This window comes from Halichoeres trimaculatus, unplaced genomic scaffold (assembly GCF_033239565.1).
Source record: "Halichoeres trimaculatus isolate MK-OKI-2021-1 unplaced genomic scaffold, fHalTri1.1 fHalTri1_scaffold_2, whole genome shotgun sequence".
Lineage (NCBI taxonomy): Eukaryota > Metazoa > Chordata > Actinopteri > Labriformes > Labridae > Halichoeres > Halichoeres trimaculatus.
Window position 1 is genome coordinate 35,460,890 of NW_027437180.1, and position 16,851 is coordinate 35,477,740.

The 16,851-nt window shown below is 41.7% G+C and overlaps 2 protein-coding genes across 3 annotated transcripts in view; both read left to right on the forward strand.

Moving 5' to 3' along the window:
- The first annotated feature begins 5 nt into the window (after nt 1-5).
- LOC141801981 (NLR family CARD domain-containing protein 3-like) lies at nt 6-7,966 on the forward strand. Its single transcript, XM_074685353.1, has 9 exons — nt 6-100; nt 1,342-1,420; nt 1,959-2,166; nt 2,423-4,226; nt 4,325-4,498; nt 5,834-6,007; nt 6,101-6,274; nt 6,944-6,990; nt 7,115-7,966. The coding sequence occupies exons 1-9, from the start codon at nt 51-53 to the stop codon at nt 7,639-7,641; spliced, it is 3,237 nt and encodes a 1,078-aa protein (XP_074541454.1). The 5' UTR covers nt 6-50; the 3' UTR covers nt 7,642-7,966.
- Nucleotides 7,967-10,082: 2,116 nt separating this feature from the next.
- The window catches only part of evi5l (ecotropic viral integration site 5 like), a 56,819-nt gene continuing 50,050 nt past the window's right edge, over nt 10,083-16,851 (forward strand). For both annotated transcript variants that reach the window (XM_074685364.1, XM_074685372.1), the window contains exon 1: nt 10,083-10,440. The gene's annotated coding sequence lies outside the window, so the exon portion shown is untranslated. The remainder of the gene's footprint in view (nt 10,441-16,851) is intronic.

The window sequence follows — 16,851 nt, forward strand, 5'->3', positions numbered from 1 at the left end:
CTGGACCTGGACCTGGACCCAGTTATGTCTCCTTAAAGAGTGACATATCTATGGGGAGAATTATTGAATTCAGATCTTCAGAAAGTAGTGCTGATGAAAGGTGAGCCTATCAAAGTAAACTTCCTGTCGTTGTGTGTGAAACATTTGATCCTAACTGTGGTTGGTGTTTTAAGGTGAACATGTTTCAGTCTTTGTGTTTTTATCAGGACCCAACAGTAAACAGGGCCAGAGGCAGAAAGAACTGGACTCAGCATGTGTCTTCATATGTGCCCTCAATCAATCCTTATTCGTAAAGCGTCAAATTCTAACAAACGTTATTTCACGACACTTTCCAAAATAACATTAACAGGTTTAGACCCATTAATGTTAATAGAATCTTATTAACAGAAACCCAAAATCAAGACAAGATAAGGAGTCCTTTCTCATCTTAACCCACCATGAGTACAGGACTTTGCAGCATTTAGCAAATTACAATGGCAAGGAAAAACTTCCCATTAACGGGCAGAAACCTCGGACAGAACCAAATTTATGTTGGACAGACAGTCAGTACCTGAACTGCAGCATTCTAAACCAGCTGAAGCATCCTCATAGACTTATTAGGACAGCTGGATAAAAGAGAGTTGCAGAAGTCCAACCTAGAAGAAAAAAAATCACAGACTAGTGTCTCAGCATCACTCTGAGATGAGATGTGTCTGATTTTTCTGATATAATGAAGATGAAAGAATGCTGTCCTTGGGACCAGTTGGATGTGTAAGTTAAAGGAAAGGTCCAGATAGAAAAGAACTGGCGGGTTCCTGGCAGGAGTGCTAGATGCCAGGCTGATGTGGTTCAAGGCAGTGATCTCGTCAGAGAAAGTCTCTTTGTGGTGTTTAGATCCGAGGACAATGACTTCAGTCTTTTCTGAGTTCAGCAGTAAGATATTTCTGCTCATCCAGGTCCTTACTCAGGTCCTTGAGGCATGCTTTAAGTTTAGATAAACGGCTGGTTTCTTGTAGCTTTTTTAACAAGTACAGTTGAGTATCATCTGCATAAAAGTAAAAGTTTATTGAGTGTTTCTTCATTGTAGTGCCAAGAAGAAGCATTTACAAGATGAAAGCAAATGGCCCAAGTCCTTAACCTTGAGGAACTCAATAACACACCCTGGTGTACACAGAGGATTAGTTAAGAATTAGAATTAGTTTTCACGTGAACAAACTGAAATCAGAGGACACCCCTGTGTGAGGCAACAAATAGATTATTGGGGTCCTGTGTTTGTAGGAGGATCCAGCAGATAGAATTATCACATGAACACTGTGTGTCATTCTGTTATTAACACTACATGATTTTCTGTTTGTTTCACAGAGTTCAGTCGCAGAGATCTGAGGCTCCTATTGGTCAGTCTGCCCAGCAGCATCACGCACAGCTGGACTTCATATTTATGGTGTGTAAATGTAGAAACACAGCTCCCACTGAGCATCAGAGCTCACACTCTGGAGCTTTCTGGATAGTTTCCTGATCACACTGCAAACATCATCTTCACACTCAGTGTTTGACTGATTGAATGAAGCCGCACATTTCTGAACTGCTCACACTTAGAGGTCAGAGGTCATGCTGGGTGCTAGTTTCACACACAGAATCAGACTTTGTCAGCAGAGGGTTCACAAACTGAGTTCAGTTTTAGCTCGAAACAACAAAAACACTTTGCTTCATGTTAATGACAGCTGCTGCTTTCAGCTTCTTTCTAATAAACACATTACGTCATAAGCAGAATTTTTCAGGAAGAAAGCACACTAGGAGATTTCTCCAACATGAAGTTCATTTCATAGAAAGGAAGAAGGAGCATCCACAGACTAAGAGGTGAAGCAGCTTTGTGATCCAGTCTCCATGCTGGACTCTGCAGACCAGCAGGCTTTCTGTCTGTCACACGTGATCTGATCTGACTGTCTACGAGTTGAGCCTGAAATTTTCTTCTCTTCCAGCTGCTCCAGAAGAACATTATCAGCTTCGTAAGGAGTGAGCTGAAGAGGATCCAGAGAGCTCTGAGTTCAGATTACCCAGAATGCTTTGAGAGTCAAAGAGAGGATGAGGATGAAGAGCAGAGGAGGAGTAGAGAGGCCTTCCTGAAGATCACTCTGCACTTCCTGAGGAGAATGAAGCAGGAGGAGCTGGCTGCCTGTCTGCAGAGCAGTAAGAGGATTCAAACATATTTAACATGATGGAAAGAGGAAATGGAGACAACATAGAGAGGTTTACATTTTAAACTCTGCTCTTAGTATGATTTTCACATTAAACATCTATAAACTGTGACAAACTTCACAACTGATGAGCCGAAGACATTTCAGAGAAGAGCCAAATCAAATCCTTCCTGATGTCTGAAAGTTGAAACTAATCAGACTGATTGTAGCTTCACATCATTCATTACATTTCTTTTTTCTTTATTCAGGAGCCGATGCTGCTGCAGAGTGCAGACGTAAACTAAAGTCTGAGCTGAAGGAGAAGTTTCAGTGTGTGTTTGAGGGGATTGCTAAAGCAGGAAACCCAACCCTTCTGAACCAGATCTACACAGAGCTCTACATCACAGAGGGAGGGACTGGAGAGGTCAACGAGGAACATGAGGTCAGACAGATTGAAGCAGCATCCAGGACACAAGACAGAGCAGAAACAAGCATCAAACCAGAAGACATCTTTAAAAGCCCACCTGGAAGACAGGAACCAATCAGAAGAGTGCTGACAAAGGGCGTGGCTGGCATCGGGAAAACAGTCTTAACACAGAAGTTCACCCTGGACTGGGCTGAAGACAAAACCAACCAGGACATCCAGTTCACATTTCCTTTCACGTTCAGAGAGCTGAATGTGCTGAAAGAGAGAAAGTTCAGCTTGGTGGAACTGGTTCATCACTTCTTTCCTCAAACCAAAGAAGCAGGACTCTGCAGGTTTGAAGGGTTCCAGGTCCTGTTCATCTTTGACGGTCTGGATGAGTGTTGGCTTCCTCTGGACTTCCACAACAACCAGATCCTGACTGATGGTACAGAGTCCACCTCAGTGGATGTGCTGCTGACAAACCTCATCAGGGGGAACCTGCTTCCCTCTGCTCGCCTCTGGATAACCACACGACCTGCAGCAGCCAATCAGATCCCTCCATGGTGTGTTGACATGGTGACAGAGGTCAGAGGGTTCAGTGACCCTCAGAAGGAGGAGTACTTCGGGAAGAGGTTCAGAGATGAGGAGCAGACCAGCACCATCATCTCCCACATCAAGACCTCCAGAAGCCTCCACATCATGTGCCACATCCCGGTCTTCTGCTGGATCACTGCCACAGTTCTGGAGGATGTGCTGAAGACCAGAGGGGGGGCACAGCTGCCCAGGACCCTGACTCAGATGTACATCTACTTCCTGTTGGTTCAGTCCAAAGTGAAGAGCATCAAGTATGATGGAGGAGCTGAGACTGATCCTCTCTGGAGTCCAGAGAGCAGGAAGATGATCGAGTCTCTGGGAAAACTGGCTTTTGAGCAGCTGCAGAAAGGAAACCTGATCTTCTATGAATCAGACCTGACAGAGTGTGGCATCGACATCAGAGCAGCCTCAGTGTACTCAGGAGTGTTCACACAGGTCTTTAGAGAGGAGAGAGGACTGTACCAGGACAAGGTGTTCTGCTTCATCCATCTCAGCGTTCAGGAGTTTCTGGCTGCTCTTCACGTCCATCTGACCTTCACCAAGTCTGGACTCAACCTGATGAAAGAACAAACAACATCCCAGATCTCCAAAACCTTTAGAGTCAAACCTAAACTGAAACGTCTCCATCAGAGTGCTGTGGACGCAGCCTTACAGAGTCCAAACGGACACCTGGACCTGTTCCTACGCTTCCTCCTGGGTCTCTCTTTGCAGACCAATCAGAGTCTCCTGAGAGGTCTGCCGACACAGACAGGAAGTGACTCACAGACCAATCAGGAAACAGTGGAGTTTATCAAGCAAAAACTCCGTGAGGATGTGTCTGCAGAGAAAAGTATCAACCTGTTCCACTGTCTGAATGAACTGAACGATCGTTCTTTAGAGAAGCAGATCCAACGGTTTCTGAGATCAGGACCTTTGTTCATGTATAAACTGTCTCCTGCTCAGTTGTCAGCTCTGGGCTTCATCTTACTGTCCTCAGACAAAGATCTGGACGTGTTTGACCTGAAGGAGTACTCAGCTACAGAGGAGGCTCTTCTGAGGCTGCTCCCAGTGATCAGAGCTGCAAACAAAGCTGTGTGAGTGAATGAGTGTGAATGAGTGAGACAATTGAAACAGAATAAATTCTGTTCATGACCCTGAAAACATCTGTTTGTTCTCTTAAAATGATCTTCAGGCTGAGTGGATGTAACCTGTCAGAGAGAAGCTGTGAAGCTCTGTCCTCAGTCCTCAGCTCACAGTCCTCCAGGCTGAGAGACCTGGATCTGAGTCACAATGACCTGCAGGATTCAGGACTGAATATTCTGTGTGCTGGACTGAAGAGTCAACACTCCAAACTGGAAACTCTCAGGTCAGTATAGAAATGCAATTTCAATCTTATTGACAGAGATAACAACCCAGTGAGTTTAAGTGATATTGTCACAAAAAAAGTCTCACATGGCTCTAAAGTTTCTGAAATTACCAGTGGGCAATGCTCCTGAAAGTCAACACATTCAGTCAGTCTTTAAAGGTCCCATATTCTGCTTCTTTTCTGCAGTTTGATGTGGATCATTGATGTCTTCATGAAATGGTAGTAACATGTTTTGGTCCAAAAAGCCAACAAATCAAGCACAGCAGCATTGTTTCCAGGCTCTCATAGCCCCTCTGTTCAGAACGCTCTGATTTAGTGGGCGTGGCCTTCATATGTAAATAAGCCCCCGCTGATACCGCCCCGCTCTTTCCCGTCACTGAGAGTGGCGCCAAGTACTGTAACATTACAGGCTATAACAACAGGCTAACCGCAGCTGAAGTAAGCATCCTGAAGCTAACACAGAGACAGGGGGGACACTCAGGAAAAGCTCTTACATCTGCTCCACAGCACACAGCATTTAGAATACTCACATTTCCAGGGTTCGAGGTTTGTTGGAGGATGGTTGGTAATGCGCCTGGATTCAGGACCAGTCTATTCGCTGGCCCTCTGTTGTACTGTCCAAAGTTGGAAAAGCAGTCGGCCGTGAAGTGACTAGCACACACACATGCACAGTTTTACTGAGTGTAGCTGGCACATTTCCTTGATAAATGAACTCTAGCCACTCAGTCTTGTCTTCTTCCGAGATGGGAAGCTTGTGCATGGAACTATGTGGCTGTTTACAGCCAAAAACAGAGCAGTGATGGCTCTTCAACTTTGGCATTCTCCTCCCTGCTGCTGGAGAAATTTCTCCAGCAGCAGGGAGGGGAGTGGGCAGGGAGGAGATTCGGGGGTATCTGCCCTGGTGGACCAATCAGGTCAGACTTGCTCCTGATTGGTCAAAAAAGGGAATCGCTGACATCGGCAAATCCTGGAAAATTCCAAACAGCTCGTTTTAGGTCAGGATTACACATTCACAAGCACTACTAAGTACAGGTTTTGTCATTAAATATCACATTTTGTGGGCTGGGAGGAAAGACAAAGACCCACAAATTTTACTAAAAGACTTAATAAAGTGATTTTTGCATAAAATGGTACCTTAAATAATTGTGTGTGTGTGTGTGTGTGTGTGTGTGTGTGTGTGTGTGTGTGTGTGTGTGTGTGTGTGTGCCTCCATGCATGGGGGGCAGGCAATTTATATACATCTATGGCAAAGAAATGATCATGTATTGAGTATAAAACTTGCGACACCTTTAGTCTTTTGTAAAATAGATTAATAAGATGTTTATGTCTTTAAAGGCTTCATGGATGTAACCTGTCAGAGAGAAGCTGTGAAGCTCTGTCCTCAGTCCTCAGCTCAGAGTCCTCCAGGCTCAGAGAGCTGGATCTGGGTAACAACGACCTGGAGGATTCAGGAGTGAAGATTCTGTGTGCTGGACTGAAGAGTCAACACTGCAAACTGAAAACTCTCAGGTCTGGTCTTTGGCTCATCCTGAGGTTAGAGATAAAGTAATAGTGATAATCAGTAGACTTTCTCTCATAGTGTGATTCTTTTTCTAACTTCAGTCTGTCAGGATGTCTGATCACAGAGAGTGGCTGTGCTTTTCTGGCCTCAGCTCTGAGCTCCAACCCTTCACACCTGAGAGAGCTGGACCTGAGCTACAATCATCCAGGAGACTCAGGAGTGAAGCAGCTTTCTGCTGGACTTGAGGATCCACTCTGCAGACTGGACACACTGAGGTATAACCAGAACAACAAGTGCTCAAAGACTGAATCTGTTTGATTCTTTTCAGATTAGTGATTGAAGCTGAATCAGGAAACACACAGAGCAGCAGAAGAGCATCAAATAGAAAAAAAACCACACTTCAATAGAAACAGCAGCATGTCTTTTCTTCTTTGATTGGTTCTCTTCTCTACAGACAAAGTCTCATCTGACTGTTCATCCACAAATAATGTGAGCAGAAAGAGGCAGATATTACATTATCAGATCATCAGAACGATTAAAAAACGTGTAGAATTATAAAGACCTCATTTCTAGGAGACAGTGTTGTCTGATAAAATGAAAACATGAATTTTTCCACATGGCTCCTAAAAAGAGCAGACTACTTTAAAGAGACAGAAGAAAGGTAAAGCAGTATTTGACTTTACTCATTTTAAAGAGGACAGAGAAGCAGAATATGGACTTCATGGATCCAACGAGCAACAGGCAGCTTTTGCTTTTTGACCCTTTTTGACCTTTTTATCAGAGGATCTCAACAGTGTCAGAAAAAGTGACAGAGTGATGGAGACAGTGGTCGTTGAGCCTGTTTCTCCTTCACAGGGACAAACTGAGGATCACTGCTTCATGTTGAGCATCAGTAAGGACTCATGTTGTAAACATGAAATCATTCTGACTGTTTCTTCCTCCAGGGTGGACCACAGTGGACAGCAGAGGTTAAAACCTGGTCTGAAGAAGTGTAAGTGTGGAATCAGTTTGACTCCTGATTAACAAACAGGAGATTGTCAGCTAACAAAAAATGAAGCCGTCAGGTGTGTCTGATGATAAACTGCTGCTGTGTTGTGTCTTTTTCTCTCTGTCAGATTTCTGTGAACTCACTCTGGACCCAAACACAGCTCATAGAAAGCTCAGACTGTCTGAAGACAACAAGGCGGTGACACGTGTAGAAGAGGAACAGTCATATCCTGATCATCCAGACAGATTTGACCACTGGGTTCAGCTGCTGTGTAAAGATGGTCTGACTGGTCGCTGTTACTGGGAGGTGGAGTGGGAAGGAGGGGTTTCTATATCAGTGAGTTACAGAGGAATCAGAGGGAAAGGAGACAGTTATGACTGTGCTTTTGGAACAAATGATCAGTCCTGGACTCTGTTCTGCTCTGATGGATTTTACTCTGTCTGTCACAATAACAGAGAAACAGTCCTCCCTCTGTCCTCATCCTCTGACTCTCACAGAGTAGCCGTGTATGTGGACTGTCCAGCTGGTACTCTGTCTTTCTACAGAGTCTCCTCTGGCACACTGATTCACCTCCACACCTTCAGCACCACCTTCACTGAACCTCTGTATCCTGGGTTTGGGTTGTGGTTACCTGGTTCCTCAGTGCATGTGTAGGAGGGGGAATCTCCTCTCTGCACAAATCCAAACAGCTGTGAAGAACAGTTTAGCCTCTGCACCAACAGGAACTTCAGCTTATTCTGATATCAAAAAGCAGGACTCAGTAGAAAACGGGCTCACTTACTGATTTACATATCATATGATGGAAAAAATCAATCAGATGTTTTCTTTCTTAAATGTATTTTATCAAAAGTTTGTCAGAAAAGTCAGTCTTCTTGAAACTTTTCAGTGAAATCAATGAATCATTTTTCTGTCCTTTACTACAAGCATTGCTTTATCCCCAAAATCCCATTTACCCTACATGTATATATTCTTGTTACATTAAAACACTATAGATTTATTTGTATGTCAATGGCTTTTTACCATTTGATTGATTTATTAAACAAATATTTTTGTTAAATTGTGAATCAGAAAAGAAATCTGTCTCAAAGTCAGGAATGATTCTCTGTAATTTGATTTTAATAGAGTTGTGATCCACATTTTGTTCTTCATAGTCTCGTCAAACTCATTTTTCACTCAGTTTTCATTCCAGCTCATCACAAACCAAGCGTTAAGAAACAGACACATGGTGATGATCTGTTTAAAGTCTCCTCTCAGTGACTATTTTCACATTTCTCTTTTTTCTGATATTAATTTCTGACCATGCTAAGTTTCAGTGAAGTGTGACTCACTGCACCACAGCATCAAGCAGAGCTGTCCCGAGACATTCGCGATGTAAGCAGCTGCTTAGGGCCCTAAGAGCAGGGGCTGTGGTGCATGAATTTGTATGTATCGCATTCATAAGCACTTAGCAGTAATTGAATAGTCCTGGCATAGAGTATTACAGAATTAAAGTTGTGAGAAAATATTTCCATATTATCCTTTGCTACCTACAGTAAATTTCAGGAAAGACTTTTTACAGTAAGTTGCTGTACATTTTGCAGTAAAAAGAAAATCATAAAAATAAGTTACAGTGTGCTTTTATAATGAAAGATTTTTTATAAGTTATCCAACAATTTTTAAACTTCTCCTGTTCAAGTTGTGTAATAAATGTGAGTCCCTACCTCACAAAAACGTTATGAATCACACCAACCAGCTGTTAAATATGGGTACATCAGCTGACATCCATTTCCTCTTGAGACCCTTCTTGCTTGATATTATCTAAATATGAAACATGTACTTGTCTGAAAATCTCTTAACAGTGCCTGGTCTCAGACCCATTGAACAAAATCACAGATCACTTTTCTTTCTCTTTTAAATATCCTACACTTTGTCAATGTTAGGTTGATTGGGTTAGTTATGTATTATCAAATAACTATTACTTTAATGTATCATGTTTGTCCCAAATGTTTATGCATTGCAAAGTTTGTGCTCAGAATTTATTTTTGCCAGCTGCAGTACTTGGTTTGTCCACTTGATGGCAATAATAAGTCTGATATGGCCAGATAACAGGTAGAGTTGATGTTATACAAAGTGTTACGTGTTTGTCATACTGTTCTTTTTTCTTTGAAAATATCACATACATCTGGAAAAAAATTAATTCTACTTTTGCCCACTCCACTTGTCATGTTTCTTGGCTAACGTATCCTTTTAAAGGTACAATTTGCCTGCTGCTTTGCTTTATTTTGAAGGCCTTATTGCTTTTCTACATCTCCATGTCCTTTAAACAGTTATTCTGTACCTCATGTGCTAATGTGTCTGAAGTATTCAGGTATTTTCTGCACCAGCATTAACAGCATTAACTGAAGGAAGGCTGTATCCCTATTGTGTTCTTATTTACAAGGTAATTTTCTTGTTTTTTGCTTCCTATTTAAGTGCACTTAATAGCTTAACCTGTGTTTTTTTTTTTTTTTTTTTTTTTTTTTGTCAATTTGTCTCATCTTCTGGTGCTGTCAAACCCCCTTTGTGCAATTTTTTTTTTTTTTTTTTTTTTTTTTTTTTTTTTTTGAGATTGTGACAATTTGGGGTTTTCGTTTTTAATAAATATTTTTTTAGTTCTGCACCTGGGCCCCTTTTTTATGTACATTATGCCCCGTTAACCTTTTATTCTCCTCATTAATTCCCTTTATTACTACAGCTTTCGTTCTGTTTTCCACCACTTTGCAACTGCAACCTAGTTTAGGACAGTGAGTATGGAATTGTACTTCTTAAAAATAAAACTGTACGCCTTTTTCATCCATTATTCTGACAGCTGAAAATTCCACACGAAATAGTTTAATCTCATAATTAATCATTCAGTGTCCATGTACGTATAAACCTGTCTAAGCCGGCACCGCTGTATGACACCTGCAAGTCCCACCTCCCCGCAGAATAAAGCTCTACAGTGATTGGCTGCCTCGGTTTTCTATCAAATGGAACACTGTCGTTCGAAGCGATGATTGGTCCGTGGCCTGCCAATCAAACGTCATCCTGTGTCTTGACTGGTTGGCCCCTCCTCGTGCTCACCAGAGCACACTGAACGCCAGCCATCCCGTGTGATTTACTCGCGATGATTGATGCTGCCGTTTAAACCAAATCCTTGATGACCGCAATCGACATCGCTCGGCTGTCATGCTTGTTTTAGAGGATTTCTCCTGGAGGATTTGCCTCCTCTGACTCCGTGGGAAAAAAACACGAGCCTCTCCGCGGACCAGCTGTGCGTCGCGGCGCTACCTCCCGGATAAACGGCGACAGGAGGATGGCACTGCATTGGACGCTCTCTGTATTTGTCCTCGGTGGTCTATTAAGATTTTAATTAGCTGATAACACTCTTTTACGACGGACTCCGTGTGGGGGCAACGACAGAGGCACCGTGTTGATTATGGAAAAGGACTCCAGGTATGCATTTTTGTATTTTTACATGAGAGGTTTTGTATCTTCGACTGAAATATCTGTATTATCGCGTGATGCGTAACGTTGGGCCCTATACCTTGTTAGTTTGCATTTTCTCAACGTGGACACATCAGCATCGACTAACATTATGATCCTATGTTATTGAAGCCTCGTCTGCTTCGTTCATCTCAGTGTAAAATTCCACTGAGCAGCATGCCAACAGACACGGCCCATTCATTGGCCGATAAACCATATTTATTGCTCCAAGCATAACATGCTGCTCTGTGACATGTCTCTGTTGTCGTTCCTCGGCGTCTCGTCCCCGTTTTACAGTTTCGTTACACAATCCAGATTGGTGTTGGTGTGCGTGAAGCCGGGACATTTGGTGGCGCAAAGCAGCGGATGATGTGTCATTTTGGCCACAGATGTTGATCCAGCCAAGCCATGAGTCGACTGCAGAGCGCAGGCCTGTTGTTCAGTTATCCTCAAGCAGGCCTGGATAATGAGCTGTCATGTCCAAGGAGACCCAGGCAATAGGATTACAGGCTTATTTAAGTAGGAGCCACACGACAAATTATTGTATGGGTCACTTTTTTTCCATGGAAAAATCTCCTTTATATCCGTTTTGCGAGATTGGCTGTTGTGTTTCTTCAAATATGCCCTTCATGAGCACCATGACACTGTACACAGCTGTACCAGTTACATTGATATAAAAGGTTTATGGGTATTACTACTGTTTTTGTTGAATCTTTATTTTCAGAAAGAGCTTTAAGGCACCTTAAAGTGAGATCCTCTGGTATAAAAACTGTCTTGACCTAAGGGTTCAGGAACTTCAAGTCATATGCACCTAGACAGCAGAGATTGAGCAGTATGTCACCTCAAAAAAACAGGCTTGTTGGTTCATGACTTTCAAGGCTATGCATCCCTCTTTAACGTGTTCAGATAATAATTCAATGCTAACCTGATGAGATTTTTTGGGGCACATATAAAGGTTTATAAAACTAAACTTTCACAAGGACTTCAACCGCAGCTGTTGTAAACTGGATATCCACTGACATGTTCAGCTGAAGGTCCCCAGTTTACAGGGTCACTCTTTGAACTGGAACACCAGGAGCTGACAGAGACACATTCACACTATCAGGCTCAAAGAAGACCATTGTTTAGGAGTTAAACCAAGTCAACTCAAGTGTTCCCAAGTCAGTGTGGATGCCACTGACCCAACCAGGTAAATTAATATACCCCAGAACTAAATTAAAAACTTGGTTCTGACCATATACCCACAGAGTGGACAGTGGGGCTCTGCCTTTTACCACTGTACAGACTTGAAGCCAAAATACTTTCACTGTAGGCATCACCATTGTGGAGCCAGTCTGCGTAGAGGCTATGAAAGACAAATGTTTACAGGCTAGTGTAGTCTAAAATCACAGTCATTGACAGGTGTTCCTCTGCTATTCATATCATCATCCATCATTTGATCCGTTCCCGTCCTCTCTGCAATGTAGCCAACATGGCAAACATTTGATACTCAAAATGCACTATGTTGTTCATGCTATCAGTGTGAATGCATTTATGTGGTCAAAATAAGAAGTGTAAGTGCAGAAGTATGCAGTTTGTGATGCAGCGCTAGTTTTCCATTCCTTGCTAACACAGCTAGCAATTTCAGTTTTTTCATCCCATATAGAATAGAATAGAATAGAATAGAATAGAATAGAATAGAATAGAATAGAATAGAATAGAACTTTATTGGCATTGTAACAAGTACAACGAAATTGAAGTCACAGCAGCAATCAAGAAAACAAAAGTTAGAAAGTGCAAAAAGGTCCATAAGAAAATAGATGCTAACAGTTTGTCCATCATTGTCCAGTCAGCCAGCCTCCACCTCCACAGGGTCCAGGACTGAGCTTCTTCAGCAGTCTGTTCAGTCTCTGTCTCCTGGATCCTGTCTGCTCACAGCAGGTGAAGCTCTTCCAACATGGCGTTGGTGTCTGATGTTAGCTCCGTTAGCCATGTCTGTGAATAGCATGATGCTATTCTGCCCTCTGGTATTCCCTCTGTTGCTGGGTTAGCACAGCTAGCTCGTCCATCTTATTGGAGATAGATCTTACGTTCCCAGTAACGATGGATAGAAGGACAGGTCCATGACGTCACTTTTTAGCTCATACCTGAGAACCAGCACATCATCTTCACCTCCTTCTCCTTAACTTGTGGGAAGACATCAGGCCTTACACCAGTTAGCATTGACATGCTACAGACTTCTAACAGCTGAGTTCACATGTAAACAATGCAACCATGGTTACATGTAGGATCTCCAGACAAACATAGGAGGAAAAGTAGTAAAAATTATACTGAAGCCACAAAAAGTTTGGTGTCCATGACCAACAATGAGCCACTCCAAATACAAAGATTACGAAAAAGAGACAAAAAAATTACTGGAAAACAGACATCAAAGAGAGAGCTGCTGCAAAAGGCAGCCATAGCCAACAGGGCGGCACCTGGCATACTTTTAGCCTGTATTGGCCCCCTACTTATAAACTCAAACTTAAGATTTAAAGGAAGAAAACCAGAAAAATACAGCAGCCAAATATTTAAAATAGGGTCATCTTCAACACTATTTACATAAGACTGTTAGATAGCAGTTCTGTTAGCATCTTGCTATATATCCTAGCTTGTCGGATCAAGTTCAGATCACTTCACTGATCTGAAACATTGATGGCAATGATGTGACAAATTTTGAAGATTTGTGGTACTTAAGGATGATTATAAACTGATAATGTGCTCATCTGTAAGCTAATAATTAAATCTGCTTGAGAACATTCCTGAAAAAAATATCCAAGGTTTTTATTTTCAAGTGTATGATAAAGAAAATCAAGTATACAGCTGACTTGGCACACAACAGAATGGCTCCCTCAGGTGCTTTTTGTTTTATTGGTCGTGCAAACTACCCCAGAAATTAATTATCTTACTTTTCTGATTGTGATTACAGCTTACAGCCCCATGACTGAGGCGGTGTACCACAGAGTACAGGGTTTACCGTTTCCTTATTCGAGACACAGTGAGATTACTCAGGTTTATCTGTGAAATCCACTCACCATGCAGAAGACATCTCACACATTTCACTATCAGGCAAACAGGTATCTGATTGTCACATCCTGATGACCTTGTTTTGGAGTGCAGTGATACCAAAACATTATATCTGATGTGGCACACACACACACACACCCACACTCATTTTGCACCCGTGTCACGCAAGCACACCAGCTTATCCTAGCTCACCTTTTCCTGCACATTACTCATGTGTGACAGCGGTAAGCTAATAGGCTCTGGACAGTGTCACAGGGATAAACACTCTCTAAGCTTTGCATACACGTGTGAGTGTGTGTAATTGTGTCTGTGTTTTTAATTTGTACATGAATGTAGGTGTGTGTTGCCTCCAGCAGAAACAGGAGGAGGGATATCATCTTGCAGCTTTATCCCTTTTACTGTCCAGGTTTGTAATTGTCTGGCGCTGTGTACGGCTCTGTAATAGGGACAACAAACAGGAGCCACATGTCTGCTTCAGAGAAAAGGTTCACTGGTTGATTTGATGGCTCTGGAACAAGATCTATCCTTCCAAAAACCATACAGATGATGATTATTGCTACCAGGGCTCAGTACACAGAGCACTTAGAAACAAGATACGACAAGTCAACAGCAGATCGACTTATTGTCTCTTTAGACTTATTTTATCAGCTGAAAAACATCCTGGACCCCTGCTTGAAGCCTTGAATCATCCAAATATATGTGACTGCCAACTCTTTAGTCAGTTATCCATTATTCTTTTTCACTATTACATCTGTTGTTTTGATGTCATTGCAGACTCCAGCTTTGCAAATGAAGAATCAGATGGATTTTTCTCTGTGTAGGACTAAAAGAGATCAGATGGGAGCATCAGTTCATATGGTTGTGAATGACTGACACTTCATTTTAGACACAGTTGAGAATACATTTAAGTGTCAGAACTACACTGCCAGAGGCAAATAAGGCTTTATTGCAATAAAGGTCAATTGACAGCCTGCTGGCTAAAGTAGGCCCCCAATGCTACTAAAAATTACCCTAGTGAGGAGAACAAGTTATGTTCAACAAACTGTATCTGAAAAGCATCTTGTGCCATTGCCTGCCTTCAGTCAAAAGTAACCACAGACTGGTTGCATGCAGAGATGCTTGTCACCCTCTTTCGTTCAGGTGAAGTTGGGTTAATAACTCCTCTTCATGGGAGTTTTGAGGTTTTAAAGTAGAAATGTTTCTCTGACTGTTCAGGATATGACTCCTTGAGACTTGCATGCTTCGTGTCATGGTGACGCCTCAGTGAGGCAGAGACAGTTTGGTTTCAGATGAGGCACACTGATACAGCATTTCTAAAAGTTGGCTTTATAAATACTAACTTATCAGTCCATTCTTCATTAAAGCTTTTCCTCATTTTAAGATTCCTTGAAAATTACTTTTTCTTAACCTTAAATTTACCCAGAGGGTCTTTATCCTGTCAACATTCTCCTCAACCTAACACACTGCAACTGACGGTGATGGACACCTTGACAGCCTCACAAAGATGAAACCTGAAATATTTAATCGCCCCCTGGTGGCCAACTGCAGTACAGGTACCTAACACTGATGAATACTAGAAAGCAGGGATGAGCGAGTACTGATACCAGATATCGGTATTGGTCCGATACCAACCTTATTTAAAGGTATCGGTTCTCGTAAAGGCTACCAATACCAGCAGCCGATACTCATAGTAAAATAATCTTGAGATGAGTCCTCCTCACCAGTAGTTGGTGCTACATTGCTGCGGTTTGACACCACAGCAAATGTGCGCCAGGTCCTGTTCAGACAATATGAATAAGTTAGCAGTTAGAATGAGTTAGCAGATAAACTGTTTAACTTTGCACTTCAGATTATTTTCAAACAATACTAAAACTCGGACAGTTGTTAGTTGTTTTTTTCTTCTTTTTTTAGCTCCTTTGTTAAGTTATTTAAAACAAATCATACAATTAAAAGTAAATTTTCTGTGCTTTATTTTGGACTTAATGGCAGAGTGACTGTGCTGTCTTTGTTAGAAATGATCTGTCACTGTTAATTGAAATTTTATGCATTAAAAATACTAGTGGTATTAAACATCCCTACTAAAAAGTAACATGAATTTGGGAAAAAAAAGTATATATAAATTTAAATGATACAATTTATTTGATTTAATTCATATTTTAATAATTACAGTTTTGTTGTGTTTGTTGCAATGACAAATAAAGTTCTATTCTATTCTATATTTACATCAAATAAGGGATGCACTATATATCGGTATCAATATCAGCCAATGTTGGTCTTTTTTTTTTACATATCGGCATCAGCCCATTTGTAAAAGTAGGCCGATATTTACTCATTAGCTGCTGGCCATTTTCAGAGCATCCTGAATGATCTTTCAAGACCCAAATAATATTGTTTGCCATGACTATGTAAACACCAAAACTACCTAAGAAGACGGGACTCTCTTCTTTTATGTCTCTCTTCCTGTTTTTGATCTAAAAAACAGACAAAACATACTTTTTTGATCGCGTTCATCTTACCAATTATTGTGCATAACAGCAATATTTATATCGGGTATCAGTATCAGCCAGAATTTTCATATCAATGCATCCAAAAATCAAATAATAATGTATTACTCACGATACAATATTAATTGTATTTATTTCACGAGAGCATCTGACCCTCTCTAGGTCTGCAGAAGAAAACGTACCTTGGACAAAAAGAGTTGACGACCCCGGCATTATTGGATGTGTCAGTCTTATCTTGATGATTTATGGCTGAAGGATGGAAATTTCAAGCAAAATTACCGGTCACTGCTCACTATTCGCTGATTATTCCTCTAGTCCAGGCTCGTGCCTGTCTTGCTGGCCTGATGGTGTGTGACTGTCTAGGTGCTGGCCTGGCCTGTGCACAGCGTTACGATTCATCTCGGGTGCTGACACATGGAAACAGGGAGCAGCTTGATGACCTGGCTGCTGTGGTTCAGACTCACTACGTCTGCAGCTCCTCCACTATTGTTCCTGCAGACTGCAGATTTGTAACTGGATCCATGTGGATGTGCAGGTTTTATGCCCGGTGAATCCTGATTTTATTTAAGACTGCTGCGTGTTGGATTTATATCAACATGCAAATTAGGTTTTTTAAATAATGAAGCAGAAATATGCACAGGGAGATTAGAAATCCTGCAGAGGAACTCGGCTCAAACTCATTTGGAAATCATCCAGGCTAATATCGTCCTCATTTCTATTCATCCACCTGTTTTAATAACAGGTTGATCTTTGTCCTTGCTTTCTGGCACAAGAGAGTGGCTACATTTGAAATCTTTGAGTGAAATCACAAAATATTCATTAACCAAATACA